Source organism: Alligator sinensis, unplaced genomic scaffold (assembly GCF_000455745.1).
Source record: "Alligator sinensis unplaced genomic scaffold, ASM45574v1 scaffold366_1, whole genome shotgun sequence".
Lineage (NCBI taxonomy): Eukaryota > Metazoa > Chordata > Crocodylia > Alligatoridae > Alligator > Alligator sinensis.
Window position 1 is genome coordinate 1,806,762 of NW_005841851.1, and position 17,693 is coordinate 1,824,454.

Here is a 17,693-nt window from a genome sequence, read left to right on the forward strand (position 1 = left end):
GGGGGTTTTCTTGGCCCCCCCCCCCCCCCGAGTCCCTGTGAGGAGTGTCGAGAGGTGGCTTCTGTAGAGCTCACTTCCCCTGTGCTCTGGGGACAAGGATGTCTGTGTCCCTGTTCTGAGAGAGAACAAACGTATCCAGGAAAGAGCTCCTTGCTCTCTCCAGAGCTGGGCTGCAGGTATGAAATAGCCTCTCTAGAGCTCGCTGCCATTGCAAAGGAACCTGGCTCCTGGGTTGGTCCCAATCATGCAGTAGAACAACCCTCTTCAGTAGCATGAAGACCTCCCTCGGGTGGAGTTTGGGATGCTGCAGGATGTGCTGTTGGCATTGACCAGGCCCTGCCATGCCTACCTCTCCCCCTTGAGTGCCAGTCCTGTCCCTCCCACCTCATCTCTCCCAAGACAAAACAGGCTGCTTCCCTTCTTGCCCATTGCCTTGAGCTAATTCTGTCCCGTTCTGTTCCTCCTCGGGCCAGGGCAGTGCAGGGTGTGGCTGGACATCTCATTTTCATTCTGGAGGACAATGAACCTGGCTGAAAGGTACTGCCCAGGCATGTCTGAGCACCCTGCGCTGCTTGACTCCAGCCCTCTTCCAGTGCTGCTTGCTTTGCCCGCCTGTCCCTTGTACAAACCTTCAGCAAAGGGAGCGAGTTCCTCTTCTTGCTGTGCCAGAGAGCACAGAGCTTGGGGCAGGGGATGGGAGCCCGCTGGTCCTTTGAAGTGAAATCCAGGAGTGGACTTGCTGTGTGTGCCTAGCGGCGTTGGCCATAGCACCTGCAGCAGGGAGCATCCCTGGGTCCAAGGGGCTAATGGAACAGCATGCTGGTCCGTAACGCAGCATGTCTCGCCTGCCAGGGTGGTGGGTCCAAAGGCTCTTGTTAACCTCGTCAGACTTCCCCATGCCCCTAGCCAGTCATGTGACTTCCTCACGCGTTTAACTGCTTCTGGTCTGGCGCTGGCTGCTCCTTGGCATACAAAGAAATATCAGCCTAACACAGGTGCCTGTAACCCTTACTCAGAGCAACACTAAAGAACAGTCTGAGTACTGGCTCAGTATTGATGGCGAAAGCTTGGGACAGTGGGGGGCGCTGGCTCGGTGTCCCGGGTCCCTGTGCAGTGTTCGTAGTGGTTCCAGGTTGTGACCCCTCTGTCCCGTGAGCCGTTCTGGTAGTAGCAACGTATCTCATTTGTGTTGGTTTCCGTTTGGTTTTTTTGCACTGTTCTGTTCGGAGATGACGGAAGCTGATTCCACGGTGTACATAAACTATTTTTTTTTAAATTTGTATGAATCTATTTTTATTTTGAACTTTGGCACTTGGGACATATTTGTGTAACCATAACCTGTCTGAGAGTAAAATGTTGGTGTGTGTCCTTCTGCATGTCCTGGGCCTTGTGGGTTCTTTCTCTTTCTGCTTGGCTTATTTGTTCGACACCTGTGATTTGGTGGGGAATCGATGGTGAAATAGACCCAACTCAAAAAATCAGAATTTTTTCCATGTAAGAAATAATGGAGCTGTTTGTTCATGTCTTTATATTAGCAGGCACTTGTGGATAGGGCACCAGCAAGAACTACTATAATTGTTGATTTGGGTGATTATTCTAGTCCTTTCTCTTTCTGACAGTGGCCAGTACCAGTTGCTTACAAGGAAGCAGCCCTCTGGACAGCAAGGTGGCATCTGTCTGCAGGATGCATTTTTTTGTACCTGCCCCACTGAAGGGTTGGCTCCCCCCTGGATTATACCCTAAAACAGCAGTGTTTTTTATCCCTTTCAGAAACCTGTTTTTAAAAGCCTGTGCTGTTTGGGTGTCCTTACCCTTCCAGTCCTGTGTGTCAGGACCCCATGACCCAGTTACTCTGCTGTGGCTTGGTCCTTTTGTACAGGAGATGAGATTCTACTTGGGTTATTTTTTGCCCCCTCCTCCATCCCACGTGTCTGAGAGGTGTTTGTATGCAAGATTCTTCTGATTTTCTCCTTAGCTGGAGCTCATCCTGATTTCCTCCCTAGCCATTAATGGGTGCTGGCGCTGGCTTTATTTTATTTTCCCCAGGTGTGTGACTGCCTCGCTCTGGTAAGAAATGGGGCTTGCTCAATTCAGCCCCAGTCCTAGTCATTGTGTAGAGCAGAGGTGCCAAAGGGATCCCACAGTGCAGTCTTGGAGACTGGCAGCACTGGTGACTGCCCCTCTCCCCTCACTGCAGCTCATACAGCATCGTACACTGGGTAGTCCTGGCTCTGTTCATCTACCCCCATGCTGCCCCATGCTACTCCTGCTGAGCTGCCAACTACTGTGCTTCCCTTCTGCTCATTGCCTTGAGTGTCTGGGGCAGAAACAAGGGGAATGGCTTCAACTCGGGACTTTTGTGTTTAAATGCAGGAAGCGCCAGGCTCTGCCTCTCCCATCTGCTCTAGAGGGAGCCCAGGCCTGGTGGCTTCCTCCCCTCCAAAACAGGAGACCAGATGCAGGCCTTATTCAGGACATCAGCTCAGAGCAAGCTCAGCCTCCCTGCTGTCCACAATGGCCTTGCAGCCAGCTGGAGTGAGACCAAGAGACTGACGGGCTCTGCTGAGGTGTTATGATGGGAGGTGAGGTTATTGCTTGGAGAAAAGCACCAGGGTGGGGCAGGGCAGGGTGCTCCTCTCCCGCTTTGCCTTGCATTTTATACCGGGCAGCCCAGGTGGGTTAATACCATGGTTGCACAGCTATGCTTAATGCAACCCAGTGCCTGGCTGCAGATTTAAATCCTTTCCCAGGGGGGTTGTGGGCTCATTACATTCAAGTATTTTAATTACCCCCACAACCAACCACCCACACTCACAAATGAGCCTTGTCCTTTTATTGCACTCCTTTATTGAAGGAAAGAGCCAGGCCTGTTCTTTCTGTCCAAGGTGCTGAAGCTCGACCCTCACAGCTGCGCTGCTCAGCTTCGTGCTTCAGAAAGTCGGTCCTTCCACCGTGAGGTTGGGGAGTGGGGAGAGGCAAATTGTTGCTTTGCAAGTGAAGGTGGCTACCAGGCAAACACTACCTACTGCATCTGGGGCAACAGAGGGCCAGCTCAGGGAGCTCTGATTCTCTTGAGCTGTAGATGCCTGGGTCTCAGAGAAGGGAAGATAAGGATGGTCCCTGTTTCCAGGCCTAGCATCAAAAATGCAGGAAGAAAAGGCCGCACTGCTGTAGGGGTGGAAATCTAGTCAAAGTATTTGTTATCTTAGTGCCTAGAGATCAGGGCCCTATGGTGCTAGGTGCTGTATGTGTATGTACATGAGACTGCTGCTTTGCAGAGCTGACGGGGGTCAAGCAGGTCCCCTCTGTCAACACCTAGCTTCTCCCCAACACCTCATCCAGCCCTGCTTCCAGGCCAAGGGGCGTCTCTGCCGGAGGTCCCTGCCCTGCCAGCTCCTATGGCATGCTGATGCTTAGTTGTGCCAGCCTCATAGCCCAACACCTCCCAGCTGTGCCCCATCTTGCACTCCCCCTCCTGCCTTCGTGCACATTTTGCTAGGTGCTGCCAAGAAAGAACTGATGAAACGGTACTTCTGCTCTGCCTCCCCTACCTACAGGTCTCTTCCTCTGATCAGGTTGCCTAACGAAGTCATGCTGTTCCCCCACCACCACCTCTGGTCTGGCACTAGCTGGTTTCTCCAGCAAACATTTTGGGGGTTGATTCCATGTATGCACAGCACTTGCAGTGATATGGCAATGCAAATCCTTAATGCTTAGATAAAAGGTGGGCAGACAAGAGGAGGAATTAGGCCTGTCTTGATAGCAATGCTGCAACAGCGCCTCCCCCTCTGTGGTTTTCCTTCCCTCAGCTCTTTGCCCCCCTCTGCTCCAGGCACAATGCTCCTGGGGCCGCTCTGTGCACTGAGGATCCCGGAGCATGGCTCGTGGGGTTGGGGGTGGCCGGGGGCTCCATCTTACTGCAAAGTTGAATCATTTCAGAACAGGACTGTTAGTGCCTGAGCTGTGACCCCTGCAGACTGGACTCCTTCTCTTGTCCTTCCATCTGTGTCCCACGTTGCAGGAGCTGGTTACAGCTTATCCCTGCTGGGACTAGCACAACTAACTGGCAGGAGACCAAACAGGACTTGCCCCAACCTTCTGCTTATCACAAAGGTAAAAGCTACCTCTGAGAGGATGAGTTTTGCCATATCCGCCTGAGCAATGGACCCTAAAGATTATGGTCCTTCATGGTAGCAGGTGGCAAATTCCCCCCCTCTGGAATCAAAGCATGGCCCTGGAGAAGGTTGTCTCAGGTGGGGTCTGAGACCCCTGCCCTGCAGGGACTGGTGCGAGGAGCTCTTTGACTACAGCTGTCAGCCAGGAGCAGCTCACCCCCTCATCATAGCCAGGCCCCAGAGACCAGCATGTTGGGTGACTCTCACTCTTCTGTGTATTTTAAGCCTGGGATTTAGAACTAGCTGCCTGGGTGCTACAGCCTGTGATGAGGGAGTGAGGGGGCTCCAAAGGAAGCATTAAAAAACAAAGGCCCATGGTTCACCAGAGCCCTCCTCCTGTCTGCCCCATCACAGTCCCCTTCCCAGCCCCCCTTACCCTGTAGCTGTTGCATCCCAGCCCGCTCTGGGCTGCTATCTTGTCTAACCGCTGGCCAAAGCAGTCTGAGGCCCTTCTCAAGCTGTGGGGGGAGGTCAGCAGGGCTTGCAGTTTGCTCCTCAGGTTGGAAGGAGGCTTTTTCAGCAGCTCCCAGCTCCCATGCCCCAAGGCAGGGTCTTCCTCTTGGGGTCCAAGGTACTCTCTGTTCCAAGGGTTCCCATGATCTGCAGCTCCCTCATTCTGCTCGCTAAGTCCTTCTGCATCTTCTAATGGGAGCTTGTCCTCCAGGCGATCCAGCAGGGTCTGAAATGCATAGAGAGAAAGAGCGATGTCAGGCAGGAGAGCATTATGCTGGCCTCGGCCTAAGGGCTGGAGCTAGTAGGGCACCCCAGCCAGCACCATAGACCTTGGTGTTCTACCTTTAAATCAGCTAGTTCAGGAGTGGAGACCAAGCCATACATGGGATGGGCTCCAATCTGTCCCTGGAGCTGAGTGATAATGAGGAAGAGCAGCATCAGCAGCAGGGAGACCTGGTGGGCAGTTGTGCTCCACAGGCCCATCTTCCCGTCTTCCCTTGGCCTGGTGCTCTTCTCCTTCCTGCTGTGAGCTGGCAGTCTTGTCCCCTTCCACTTATATGCACCACAGTGGAAAGAGTCATGCCCCAGGCACGAAGCCCCTGCATTCTGTCACTCGCCCACGATAAAGGATCGGCAATGGGAGCCAGCAGAAGATTCCCTTTTACAGTTATCGGGGCCAGGGCCTGGACAGGGATGGCTCCAGCAGGACTGCCGGCGGGGCCCGCATTCCTGTCTACTTGTCTCAAGAGGTTTCACACTTCCAATGTGTGAGAGAAGCACCAAAAATGCACCCCGTTATCTCCCTGTGAGGCCTCTGGGCTCTTGCTTCTCTCTAGTGGAAACAATTAGACAAGCGTTGGACAACTGACTGGCAAACACTAATGGGCATCGTGGCCATGGCCAGGCATGTGAGAGTGGTACTGAGGAAGGATGCTCTCAGCAGAGGAGAATGGCATGCAAAGACAACACCCTCTCATGCGGTAATTGTTTGCTATCTGTACTATTTCCTGGGAGCTCCAAGGATGGGCCAGGGCCCCTTGTGTCTGGCACTGCCCCTGCCCCAAGGGACTCCCAGTCCCCTGTAGCTGTAACTGGGCTCAGCTCCCTGTAGCCAGAGCTAGTGGATGTAAATTGCAGCGTTCATCGGGGAAAGCCCCGTGTGATCTGTTCTGCTCCTCGCTCCTTGGCACCGCTGAGCCTCTGTCCCTAGTTCTTGGTGGGGATCCAGCAAAGCAGGGCCAGGCCCCCAGCCTCTTATTTCCTGGGCTTTGGGTCAAGGCTTGGTGGGGAGCAGAACAGGAGGGAGAGGAAAGAAAATGTTTGATCTTGAATGGCTGGAGAAACAGCTCTGTGGGCTGGTTGGCTCCTAAGCCCTGTGTGGCTGTAACCCACTCCTGGCTCCAGGCTTGTACAGGGCCTGGCAGCAGGGGCCCACTGGTCCTGCTCACCTCCAGTAACTAGTCATGGTTCCCCCAGCAGCGTGCGCCTTGGGTGCTGGGAGGAACTGGGTGCTCTAGGAACGGAGCCCAGCTGGACCTCGGTTTCTCTGCTGAGACTGTAAGCAGGGGTAAAGAGAGTTGTCCTGCGGACACCGATTCACCGGAGCTCAGGCTGGGGCAGCATGCAGGACGGCAGGGAGTTTCAGCTGAGCTGGTGCCCTGACACCGAGATTCCCCATGGGCCATTGAAAAGGAGTGCTGGTGCAGTGCTCCCGATGCCGCCTCACAGCTAGTGGGAAGGGGAGAGAAGGCAGGAGCCTGGCGGCCCCGTGATCACACGCTGCATCAGAGGCAGGAGTGCAGTCCAGTGAGTGTCAGCCCCAGAAAAGGCTGGGGCTGGGGCTGGGGCTGCATTTGCCAGGGGAGATCAGCAAAGTGGGTTACAGGGCTGGGAAGATGCAGAGAAGAGAACCGTAAAACCCCACAGCACCCAGGGCACTTTTCACCCAACCAGCACAGACCAGCTCCTGCCGCCTCTCCCAACCCCGCTGCCAGGCACTCGCATGTGATTACAGCTACCCATCAGTGGGGAAACTGAGGCAGTGAACGAAGCTGGGGTTCACCTCATGCCTGCAGGAGCTGAGCTCAAACCACTAGACAACACTGTCCCCTTCCCATGTAAGGAACGCACTTGGCACTTCCATGCAGAGGCTGGTGCTGAGCAGCCCCTGGGCCAGGCCCCCTTGACCACAGCTGGCACCTTGAGTTTGGGCCCAGCCCTCTGGCCACAGACTTCCCCAGCTCTACAGGACCCCGGCCCATGCTCCCCAGCCCCTCACATGGCTGACCTGGCTCCACAATCTCCTGCAGACGCTCAGCCATAAAACGCAGCCAGCAGGGGATGCTTTTTCCTAGATGACCTCCCTCAACCAGCTTCTCCCAGACCGCAGGGGCTATTAACTTATGGCCCGCAGCAAACACAGACTCGTTCCACCAGGAACTGGCTTGGGGTTGCCGGAGTCACCTGGCCAGCGGGTCGGGCAGCCCAGACTCTTTCCATTTTTAGCACGTTCCACTCCCCTCCTGAGTGTTTTGTGCCCTGGGGGCCGGCAGGGAGGGAGGATTTGCAAAGCCCTGATGTGTCGATGAAATGCGGCTCCAGCAGGGGCTGGTCGTGCTGCTCAAGCCAGGATTGTTATTGCCTTCCCCAGCCTGCAGCTCCTCATGTGGAACTGGCCTGGTGCATGGTGCTGGTTTCTCATGGCTGCCTCCTACATTGCTCCTGCTGGGACCAGCCCCATGGGACAGCACTGGACTTTCCTCCGTCTCTGCTACAAGGCGGTGGCAGGTTGCCTTTATGGACAACACTGCCCTGCTTTATCTGCAAAGCGAGTAGGCCACCTTAAGCTTCTTAGATCAATGTATAGGTGTCTCTGAGATCCTCAACACTCCCACTCAGCCATGCCCAGGCCAGGTGGTGCCTATAGTCCCCAACTTGGCACTATACTTGGGTTTCTCCTGGCAAAGTCCCCTGGGCTCCTACATTTCTGCCTCTGGGCAAATGCAGTGTCTTGATGGCACCGAGCTCACATCTCAGACCTAGCTGCACTCGCCACCAGTGCTTCCTCCTCTTTAGATGCCCAGCTCCAGGAAGGAGACAGCACTGGAAAGGTGGGCGAGGCAGTGCCTGGGTTCAGGTCCTGGCCTCACTGATGCTGAGGAAAGCAAAAGAGTGGGCAGGTCTCAGCCACATTGGGAGGCTTGTTTGTGGCTACAAGGGTTGGGGACTTTGCAGCATGGTTTAGCACAGCCACCATAGGGCATCTGAGCATGCCCCCCACCTGGCCAGGATCGTGGGGTGGTGACAGCGCAGGGCTGGGGCAGAGCTGTGCTCCATCCCTTGAATGTCCCTGCCTGCAGAACCAGTGCCCATCACAGGGACATGCAGGGAGTGGATCGTAGCTCTGCCCCAGCCCCAGCCACACTGTCACCACCCCACTATCCTGGGGTCTCTATGGAGACTGGCTGGGAGCCGAGCAGGCAGGGCATGTGGCTGAGCTTATGGAATGGGGCCATGGGCAGGCAGGGAGCTTAATTTGGGCCCTCAGGTGCCACCCCCAGCAGTGGGTTTGGGGTGCATGGACCGGGGTGCTCAGGCAGCAGGGCCAGGTTTGGCAGTGGCAGCTGGAAGGAGCCGCTGCCCCCAGGGCTGCCAGGAAGTGAGTCCAGCCACCATGCTGCGCCAACCCTTCTGCATGCCCAGGGGCAGTGGGACCAGCTGCATACACTGCGGCCCAAGCTGCCCCCCATGCCTGGGCTGCATGGGACCAAGGGACCCACCACAGGTCAGACAAAAACCCTCAGTGGGCCAAATCTAGCCCTCAGGCCATATTTTGCCCACCCCTGCTCTAAAGGTTGAGACCAAAGTTTCCAGATGGCCAGTGCACAGTCTCTTACCACAAAACTCCACTCACTCCCCTCCAAAATCCTGGCCATTCAATCACTGCGACGTGGGTCAATTTATCCCTCCATAAAGAATCAACAGCTTTCCCCTACAAATAAGTATCCTGACATGATGTAACTTGATGGTGACTCATCGCTCAGCGATCACCAAGCAAGTTTCATTCATTAAAGCTGATTCTTTTCAATGATGTGGCTGGAACTACACTTCCCAGAAGCATGTGGACCTGCAGTCAGGGGGTCACCCATTTCTTCACAGGTATAAAAGGGAAGGACTTAGCAGCTGTTCCTCTAAGCCTCTGTATTTAACTCTATTACTGGGCCTGTTGGTGACTGTGATAGGGACGGGGAGGAAGATGCATTATTTTTCAGCAGCTCTGGCTCATCCCATGTTCCAGTCAGTTGCTGAGTCTCCTGCAAACAAGGTACTTTTGGCAATTGCTATAGACTGTGGGCTGTTGTTTGTCTCCCAGCAAACCTAGCACTGGTAATCAAAGCAGCTCATCATACCATGCTGTGAGCATTTCTCCCTCCTCAGTGCACCATCTGTTTTGAGTTCAGATTTTGGCCTAGCTGAGGAAAAAGCTTGCTGGCCAGTAAAAGGAGACATGACAAGTATGTTCCTTCTCTCCCTGACCTGGGTTGTGGCAGCTGGTGGTTTTTGTCTGGTTTGCATCCATCAACCCCTCATAGCTGGGCTGGTACAGAATACCACTATTCTACTGAGAGCCTTTTAAAACTCCAAGTAACCATCACTTATGTGGGTAAGGCAAGGCTCCAGTGTCTCCCAGTAACTGCACAGACTGTATGGATGCTGTTGTGTGGGCTTTCCCTGCAGAGAAACCCTCTCTGATGCTGTTGGCTTGCATCACTGCCTTCTGCCACTTGTGGCCTCTTATGGGTGATGTTGGCAGTGTGAGCGACTTGCCATCAGGCAGTTAGTTACTGCTCGTCCTGTTAGAAAAGCTCCCAAGGTCAAATGCAGCTGGGAGGCTTATACTCATGCAAGCAGTGACTTGGAGGATATTGGTTGCATGTCAGGTGACAGCTGATCAGAAACCATGTGTGTGTCAGTCCTACTGATGTGTGTGTCTGTGGGCATGAGAGCAAGGAGCATGGGGAGGGTGCAACAGGGAAAGCTGCAAGCAGGAGAGTATGAGACCATGTCCTCCGTTCCCATGCAGTGCTATATTGCCACATCCTCCCTGGTGTTTCTGAAGGCCAAATTTAAGTTTGGTGCAAGCACTAATTCCCAGGTGGCTCCATCTCCCTCTCCATCACGCTAGTATAGTTCTGTTGCTTCTGGTGGGGTCGCTCCTGCTCTATTCCAGTGCATCTGAGATCAGACCTGGTCTCATGATCTGAGCACCAGTGCAAAGACAAACACACAGGTTGCTGGCTTGTGGACCAGAGCTTTCTGGGGTGTGTGGAAGCAGAAGCTGGTGCTTAGCCTTAGATGCCCGAGTGTGCATGCTGATTTGCAGAAATGGGAGGCACCTGGAGCTGGGGTGACCTCTATGTGAACAACATGGTGTAGGTGAGGCACTTGGGAAAATCAACCTGTATATTTAGCATTCAGACTTTCCCTAAAAGTGAAGGATGGCTGTGGAAGTCAAGTTTAGATACCCATTCTCAGAAAGCTCTGGATCACGGGTGCTAACCAGGAATTAAATCTGTCGGAGCTGGCAGTTAGATGGCCCTAGGCCCATTCCTAAGGGAACTTGCTTTGTGTGTGTGTGGCCGTGATTACCACAGCAGGGTGGAGACAGGTGTCCAGGGAAGGCCAAACAGAAATGGCTGCAGAATGGTGGGATTCACACTCGCCCCCAAATCTGAGAGACTTGTGCTTACAGTCCAGCACCAGACTCCTCTGAATCCCCGGGATCTGCAGCACCAGCGCTACAAATCCTATGCTTTGTGGGTGCTAATCAAAGTACCTGATTGCTGATTTGTCTCTGGTGTGTGCTGTTAAGCACATGCAATGTGCCCCTCCACCCCTTGTAAGAAATGCGTAAACCGACCCCTAACAGGCAATTCTGGATTAGGTATGGCAGTGAGGGGTGTAGGTGTTCCCCTCACTTCTCGCCAACTCGGCTATGCTGTTTTCTTGCTCTGAAGTCCATCACCAATAAACCAGTAAGATGCCACCTCCTGGGGATGAGAGCACGTCATAAAATATACGCACTTGGATTCAGGAAAAAAAACACATCCTTTTTAATGCAACAAACAAGAGAAAAATCCAGCCTAGAAGACTAATGTGTTAGTTTTATTTCAACATGATCTGTTGGTGTGAAAGTAAGAAATGTTCTTTTTATAAAACATTGAATAAATAAATAAATAAAAATAAATAAATAGGCACAACTTTTTTCCATGACAGAGTTTAGAAAGCACATGGTAAGCATCCGGGGAGAGATGGGCACTGGAAAGCATCCTTCAAGAGTGCTGGAAAGTGGCTTTAATTCTTCCTGGAGCCTGCAAGCAAAACAGGGGAGAAGTTATTGCCACTTGCTGTGTCTTTCAGGGCTTGTAATTACCCACATTGCCCTTCTCACCAGTGGTCTTGACTAAAAATCGGATCAAATTGCCCAAGGCAGCTCTCTTGTGTAACCTCTAGAAAACTACTTTGCCCCTGAGGCTTTACTCTGCTTTGTAAAATGAGTAGCAACTTTCATCCATAGATCTCCTTGAAAGAGCTGCACAGTGGTATTGCATGCTGTGCTAATATGCTATTGAGGAAAGAGAATGCAAGTAAAACAGTGTCTAGGGAATAATATTAGAAACCATGCCTGAGCGCTTCTTAATGAAGGCACTGTCTTTTTAAAATGGTATTAAAATATTCCCTTCCCCACCTCCTCAAAAAGAGGATTTATCTGATACTAGTTAGTTACTGTGGTTGGAGCTCAGCTGGTGGGAACCTGTATCACCCTGTTGATTCAACTGTTCTGGTTCACACCAGCAAAAGATCCAGTCCTAAATCTGTACCAAACAAAACTGCTCCCCATCCTCTCTGTGCTTGGGTTTCCTTGTGGCATGTCGGTTGACTGGGACAAGGGAAGCAGACCAGCTTGATGCACTGGCTTGCAATCCCGGCTGGCTGAAGTGGGGAAGTGTGTGGATATGGACAAAAGGCCATTTCTGTGGAGCTCTTCTATCGAACCCTCGTTAAAACCCTTCTCTTTTTGGAGCTTTCCTTTTTTCTTTAAGCAAACATGTGAGGCTGACAATGTGATCCCCATGTAAGGCTGAAAATGTGTATGATCTCTGCCAAAACCTGCATATCTCTGGCACAATCTCCCAGGCTTTCTGCTGTGCCCACCGCTGTGGTATCTAGGCACTTTGCATTGTCCAGTGTTCAGGTAACTTTATCAAGCACCACTAGTTTGCACAGTGACTTATCCACAGGGTATGGCAGGGCCAGGGCCAGGCCTGGAGAGGTGTTTCTTACCCACGGAGTCAACTGTCTCACTAAGGTGAGATGAACATTGGACAAGGGGGAGCCAGGGCACTAGTTTGGGAGGAGAGTGAAGGGAAGCAGAATTGCTTGGGTGGTGGGTGCCTGGCCTTGAAGGATACCTAGGCAGAGGGAAAGCATAGCAGAGGGCCCTGAAGTGAGAGAGGGTAAAGCTGAAGGGCTGGAGTGAGCATAGGGGCAGTGAGAACTGATGGCCAATGTGTGGAAGGGGGGTTATAAGGGGACTCACCATTGCAGCCCATCCCGCTCAGGGAGCCGATTCTGTCAATCCTCCTCCCAAAGCAGCCAGAGTCGCGCATCATCTTGGGGGCCTGCAGCCCCCTCAGCTTCTTGAGGAAGGGGTCACGGTAGGACTGAGGGGCACTAGGGGTGAACCTGGGCTCAGGCTGTGGGACATCGCTGTCCTCTAAGAGTTCTGCCGGCATCTCTTCCTCAGCTTTAGGCTCCTGCAGGTCAGGGCTAGACTCCAGGGCTTCCATCAATGAGAACTTGTCCTCCAGCCTCTCCAGGAGTGCCTGCAAGGGGAAAGCAGACTTCAACCTCCACATCCATGGGCTTCTCACTTTCCTTTCCACCTATGTTGTCTTGGCATCACCCCTCAACCCCTCATCCCAGCAAGTGGGGGTGCAGCGGGGGCAAACTGGAGAACCATCAGGCTGCCAATGACCAGCAGATCTCAGACTGGTCTGATCTTTCTTACTGCAAAAGCACCATGCAGCCCTAAGCAAAGGTGAGAGGAGCTGGCACAGATGGCAGTGACACTTGTTGCAGGGAAGGGGAAGTACATTGGGGAAGGAGTGAAAGCCAGGTCTGCATCCTCTCCAGAAGGATGTACCTGACTGTCTCCCAAATGGTGCACAGCTGTGGGGCATTTCTGGGGCCCTCTCTCCTCATAGTGTCTCTGGCTGAAGCTGCTGCCTGCAGTGCTAAGCTTGGGCTAGCCAGGAAGCTGCCAGCTCTGCATTCTTCTGCAGACCTCACACCGGTTCACCCCATCTCTGCCACCTTTGGGTTACTGCAATGTGATTTATATAGGGAAGCTTTTGAAGGAAGCCCCAAAGTTGCAGTCAGTGCAACTCAGTGCTGCTGCCTCCTCAAGTAGAATGGGCATTTTTTTTAAGCCTGCCCTCAAGGGAAAATTTAAACTGGTCAGTACTGCCTTGACTTACCCTAGGAGCAGGTTGCCCTATGAAGACTGCTCGGATCAGCTGGAAGCTGGATCCTAGGGCTGGATGCCCTAGGGCTTGGATATACTGCCTTTGGCAGCTTGCGGGGGCAGATCCTAGCAAGCTTGGAGGCATTGTGCAAAGCAGTTAGGCTTAACTCTTGCCAGTCTTCTAACAGCATCAGGGCATGTCTGCTGCTCTCTGGTCCCAATCCAGCAAAGCAGTTGGGTACATGTTTAGTTTTAAGCACCTAGCTAACCTCACTGCATCTTGCAAGGTTGAGCCTTAATTTTGTACCGAACCCTAGGCTGATATAGCAATACAGCCTGTGTATAAATATAACCTCTTAGCGCCGGATGCTGTTCTGAATGAGCACACAGCGTCTCTGTTTAAACACAGTGCAAGGTCCATGGAAGACACGTGCCAGCAGCACCCCACCCCAGCCCACATATTCACATGCTGCCCATGTAAATGCAAACTGACAGCTTCACTGTTCTCTGCTTTAATGCACCTGTGATTCAGTGAGAGATTTCCAAGTCTCTTTTCTTCCCTGGGAAAGTGGCAGCCACCCCTTTCAGAAGCCCCTCTTGGAGACTTGCCTCTACTTCTGCTCAGAGAAAGTGTTTGTGCTGAGGAGGCAGGCACTCCACAGCTGGATGGCTCTCAGCATCCCTCTGAAGGAATCGGAAGGTCTCAGGACTTCAGGGTTCCCCAAGCAGAATGCAACCCCTCTCTTGCGAAGGGTTAAAGCTGACAGGGGGCATAATGGTGAGGTGCCCCAGACAGATTTCTGCTTGTAAATCTATGCCAGATGGAGTAGCTGCCTAAAGAGAACAGGTGACGCTGCATCCTACCCCACTAACACTAATAGCCTAATATTACAAAGCAGAGTCCTCACCTCCATGCTGGCCAGTTCTTTGGCAGGGCTGAGGCTGTAGATGGGGTTGGCTCGGTTGGACTGGAACTGGAAGAGCAGCAGCAACAGGAGCCCGTAGAGAAATGAACCTTTTGTGTCCATCCTGCTGGGTTGGCTTGGAATAGGAGCAAGTTTGAGCTTCTTCTGAGAGGTCCCTTCTGGTCTCGATGGCTCACTCCCTCGTTCTGTTTGCTCCTCTTTCTGGCTGCTCTTTTATACTCTTTGGGTGTGATCCCTGCTTCCTAGGTTATCGGGGGGTTTATCGGGGGTACATTCCAGTCCCACTGCAGGCATGCAGCTCTGTCAAAAGAAGATTCCCTTTATTAGCTGTCATTAGGAGGTGGCTGCTACTGAGGAATGTCTGTCACAAGTCAATGATTTCATGTCGCTCTTTCCCCACCCTCCCCTCCTTGATACCAGGCACTGAGATTACATAGTCCAGCTAGAAATTCTTAGCAATTTTGTTACAAGAGACCCCCATAGTCTGATTCACGGGGATGGGAAAACAACTTTGAGATGGCTCTAGATTCCGCTTAATAAGGAGCTTTTGGGAAGGAAATGCCTTATATAGAGAAAGAAGAGACCAAAGACACCAGCTTCAGGGAGGGTAGAAACAGAGGAAGGTAAACTTCCTTCTAGGAGATCAAGTGTCACACAGGCTTCCCTGTTATATGGAAAACCTCCAGCTGCTGCATGCTGCGGCATGTACTGAAAATCTCCGGTTCTGGGCTTTTTTCTTCTCCATGGTTTTAAAGGCAATCGCGCTACACTACACGGTCTTTACATTACTTGCTTGTACACTGCCTACAACAGCAGGGTCCTGATCTGAGGTGCTTCAGTGCTATTGTAATACTAATAACTCTTGGAGGGACACTTTAGGGTTGCTGAGCCTTTCCAGAATTACTTTATTAGCAACGGCAGCTGCCATGCCTTTGAGAATTGGGACGCTAGTCACACTTAAGTCGATAGGAGTTTTCCATAAGCATGGACTTCAGGGTCTGACTGTAAGTAACTTCAAGGAAATGTAGAGTAAATCACATTCAGAGGAGACTGCTCCTGAGACATGTGCAATGAATTTGGCGCACGGTTGCATTGGCTTGAAAGAGGATGTTTGTGGAGTGAGATTTGAATTAAGTTTTTCAAAATTTGGTTTAAGAGAATGCGTGTATGTCTGGGGGAGTTAGGGCTAGAGGGGGGTGTACGTAAATGCATGTATTCAGTGCAAGAACAAATAGGTTCTGTTTTGTTAGAGTTCACTATTCTAGCATTCAGCTGATTTTAGAAGTCAGAATTGTGATTTGAGTTATGCTGAATCTGTATGTTCCTAAATTATCTGCACTTACTTTTCAACTCTATCTGAGTAAAAGAAGAGGTAGTAACAGTGTCTCAGTTTGCAAGTGTATTTTAAGCTATGAAATATACAATGTACTTTGCATCTTGCATGACTGGCTTCCCGTGTTAGAGACGGAGGTAAAGAGTGACTCTGTGCTGGCACTGCATTTCCTAGTCTGAGTGAATCTCCAGCATTTTAAATGATGAAAAGTCAGAGCTTGAAAAGAATTTCCTGAAATGTTTATTAAAAAGGATATGCTGTTTGTTCGCATACAGTGTGTGTGACGATATAAACACTGTGCGTACGCATGCACAAATCCCCAACTTGAATAGGGCATTATGAAGGCTGTAAGTCAAACGCTCAAAGGTGAGAAAATGCCAGAATGAAGCTTTCCTCTGCAACCTCAATTTAGCTCTCTATACGTAGGTGCTATGATGGCCTCTTAATTACACTATCGTACCCTATTTTTTTCCACTGGACCTCTGCCTCTGTCAGTGCACAGGGTGGGTGAACAGCTCTTGGCTATTTTGCCCTCTCCTGATTGGGGTGGCGCTGTTTTATTTATTGCATGCTATTCAAATCCTTCACCAAAGGCAGAATAATTAGCTGCTTTGTGGGCTTTGCTGTGTCACTGGGCTCTGTAGGTTTTGAGTGCTTCATGGACTTCCATGTGTCTGTCTTCACAACACCTCTATGCAAAGAGCTTTTATTATCCCTGTTCTGAAGATGGGGACTAAGGGGCATGGAGATGATGGTCCAAAATGTACAAGCACACACTTTTGGGGTGGGGAAATGACTAATATGAGGCACCTAGAACCTGATTTCTCAGCATGCTACTCCCTGTTCAGAGCACAGGTCAGTGGACTTTATGGGCATCGGACTGTCCCATACTCTTGAAAATCAGATATCAGGGTCTTCATCTAGGTCTTGACCCAGAAAGCGAGGAACGCTAATAATGACCACATCTGAAAAGTTTAGGGTAAGTGACTTGCCTGGAATCTTACAGGGTGTCTGTGGCAGGGACAGGAATAGAGGGGTGTGTGTGTGTGTGTGTGTGTGTGTGTGTGTGTGTGTGTGTCACATTTTTAGGACCACATTTTGCCCACTCCCACCTCCCAACATCTGCATTAAAGATACTGGAGTATATGATGGTGGGATCTGGGCCCTTAATCAATATAGTTCAACTCTTTGTTCCTTGCATGTTGAATCCCAGTGTCCTCATTCAGGCAAAGCTGCTGTGAACAGCGGGGCTTATCCCTGAGTGACGGGGCCCTGAGGAGACCAAAGCAGCAATGAAGCGGCGAGCTGGGCTCCCCACAGCAAAGCCGTCTTAGCAATCAGCCACTGCCATGTCCTGAGATGTGCTCCCTTGCTGCTTACTTAGCTGTCAGTATTGTCAGGTCTGGCCTTCACACCCTGTTAGCCTTTTTGCTCCCTGATGATCGCTTGGATCTAGACAGGGGGTTAAAATGAGCTGTTGACAACATCCCATGGAGGAAACACTTACTGTAGGGAGCTGCTTTGTCTGGAGTCAGTACATCAGTCACCTGGGGAATGGGCTGTCTGGCCACAGCAGTGTGCTCTTTGAAGGGCTTGGTCCCTGCAGCCCTTTGGTGCCTGGGAGATTGCAGAGGGGCTGAGTGCAGCTCAGGGCAGCAGTGAGATGTGGAGATGCAGGACCTTGGACACAAAGCTGCCCCAGGGCTGGGGCTGTCCCTCCTCCCCCTGGGCAGAATTCCTCCCCCAGCATCCCAGTGCCAAGTCCTAGCTGTGGATTCCCGGCGTGAGCTTGCTGGAAGGGCCGCTTGGTTCATGGGTGACTTCCAAGGCCAGGGGCAGATGGGAGTCGGGAGATAAAGTGGCTTCACTTCCCTTCATGGCTCCCAGGGCTTCTGCTCCTCTCTCCCTCCCCAGGTGCCAGCCGCCCCCTCCCCTGCGTGCAGGTCCGGTCAGCCCGGCCCTGTCTCCTGCCTCCTCCCAGCCCCCCTGGAAACCTCCCTCCTGCCTCGGCGCCCCACGCCTGCGGAGCGGCCCGGTGGGCTTGGGCGGAGGGGGAGGGCCGGTGCCCTCCAGATGCTGGGGGAGCCCGGATTTTGTTTGGCGAGTTTGAGGAGCGAGGACTGGGCTGTGACACGCGGGCCTTGCCTGCCTGGCGGTGGGCTTCTTAAAACGTCCGCCATCAGTTATACAAGGTCGCCAGGCCTGTCGGCCCGCGGGCCGGAGGGGCAGTGCCCGCTCTACCCACGGCCCCGGTCCGGCCCTGGCGAGGGCGGGCGGTG

General features: G+C 52.4%; 2 protein-coding genes across 2 annotated transcripts; both read right to left on the minus strand.

The window, feature by feature from the left end:
* Positions 1-2,829: 2,829 nt before the first annotated feature.
* Positions 2,830-5,168, minus strand: LOC102367833 (natriuretic peptides A). The gene is made up of 2 exons (XM_006016235.2): positions 4,971-5,168; positions 2,830-4,854 (listed from the first exon to the last, which is right to left on the minus strand). Exons 1-2 carry the CDS (start codon positions 5,109-5,111, stop codon positions 4,495-4,497), a joined length of 501 nt encoding a protein of 166 aa, XP_006016297.1. The 5' UTR covers positions 5,112-5,168; the 3' UTR covers positions 2,830-4,494.
* A 5,600-nt stretch (positions 5,169-10,768) lies between these two features.
* Positions 10,769-14,284, minus strand: LOC102374118 (natriuretic peptides A-like). The gene is made up of 3 exons (XM_006016171.2): positions 14,064-14,284; positions 12,229-12,514; positions 10,769-10,999 (listed from the first exon to the last, which is right to left on the minus strand). The coding sequence occupies exons 1-3, from the start codon at positions 14,181-14,183 to the stop codon at positions 10,983-10,985; spliced, it is 423 nt and encodes a 140-aa protein (XP_006016233.1). The 5' UTR covers positions 14,184-14,284; the 3' UTR covers positions 10,769-10,982.
* Between the last annotated feature and the right edge of the window lie 3,409 nt (positions 14,285-17,693).

What these genes read in the sequence shown, in the direction of transcription:
- LOC102374118 (XM_006016171.2), bottom strand. Translation starts at nt 14,183, where the DNA reads ATGGACACAAAAGGTTCATTTCTCTACGGGCTCCTGTTGCTGCTGCTC. An exon ending in AAGAACTGGCCAGCATGGAG is followed by an intron (nt 12,515 to 14,063) that starts GTGAGGACTCTG and finishes TTCCCCTTGCAG; the next exon opens with GCACTCCTGGAGAGGCTGGA.
- LOC102367833 (XM_006016235.2), bottom strand. Translation starts at nt 5,111, where the DNA reads ATGGGCCTGTGGAGCACAACTGCCCACCAGGTCTCCCTGCTGCTGATG. An exon ending in CTGAACTAGCTGATTTAAAG is followed by an intron (nt 4,855 to 4,970) that starts GTAGAACACCAA and finishes TATGCATTTCAG; the next exon opens with ACCCTGCTGGATCGCCTGGA.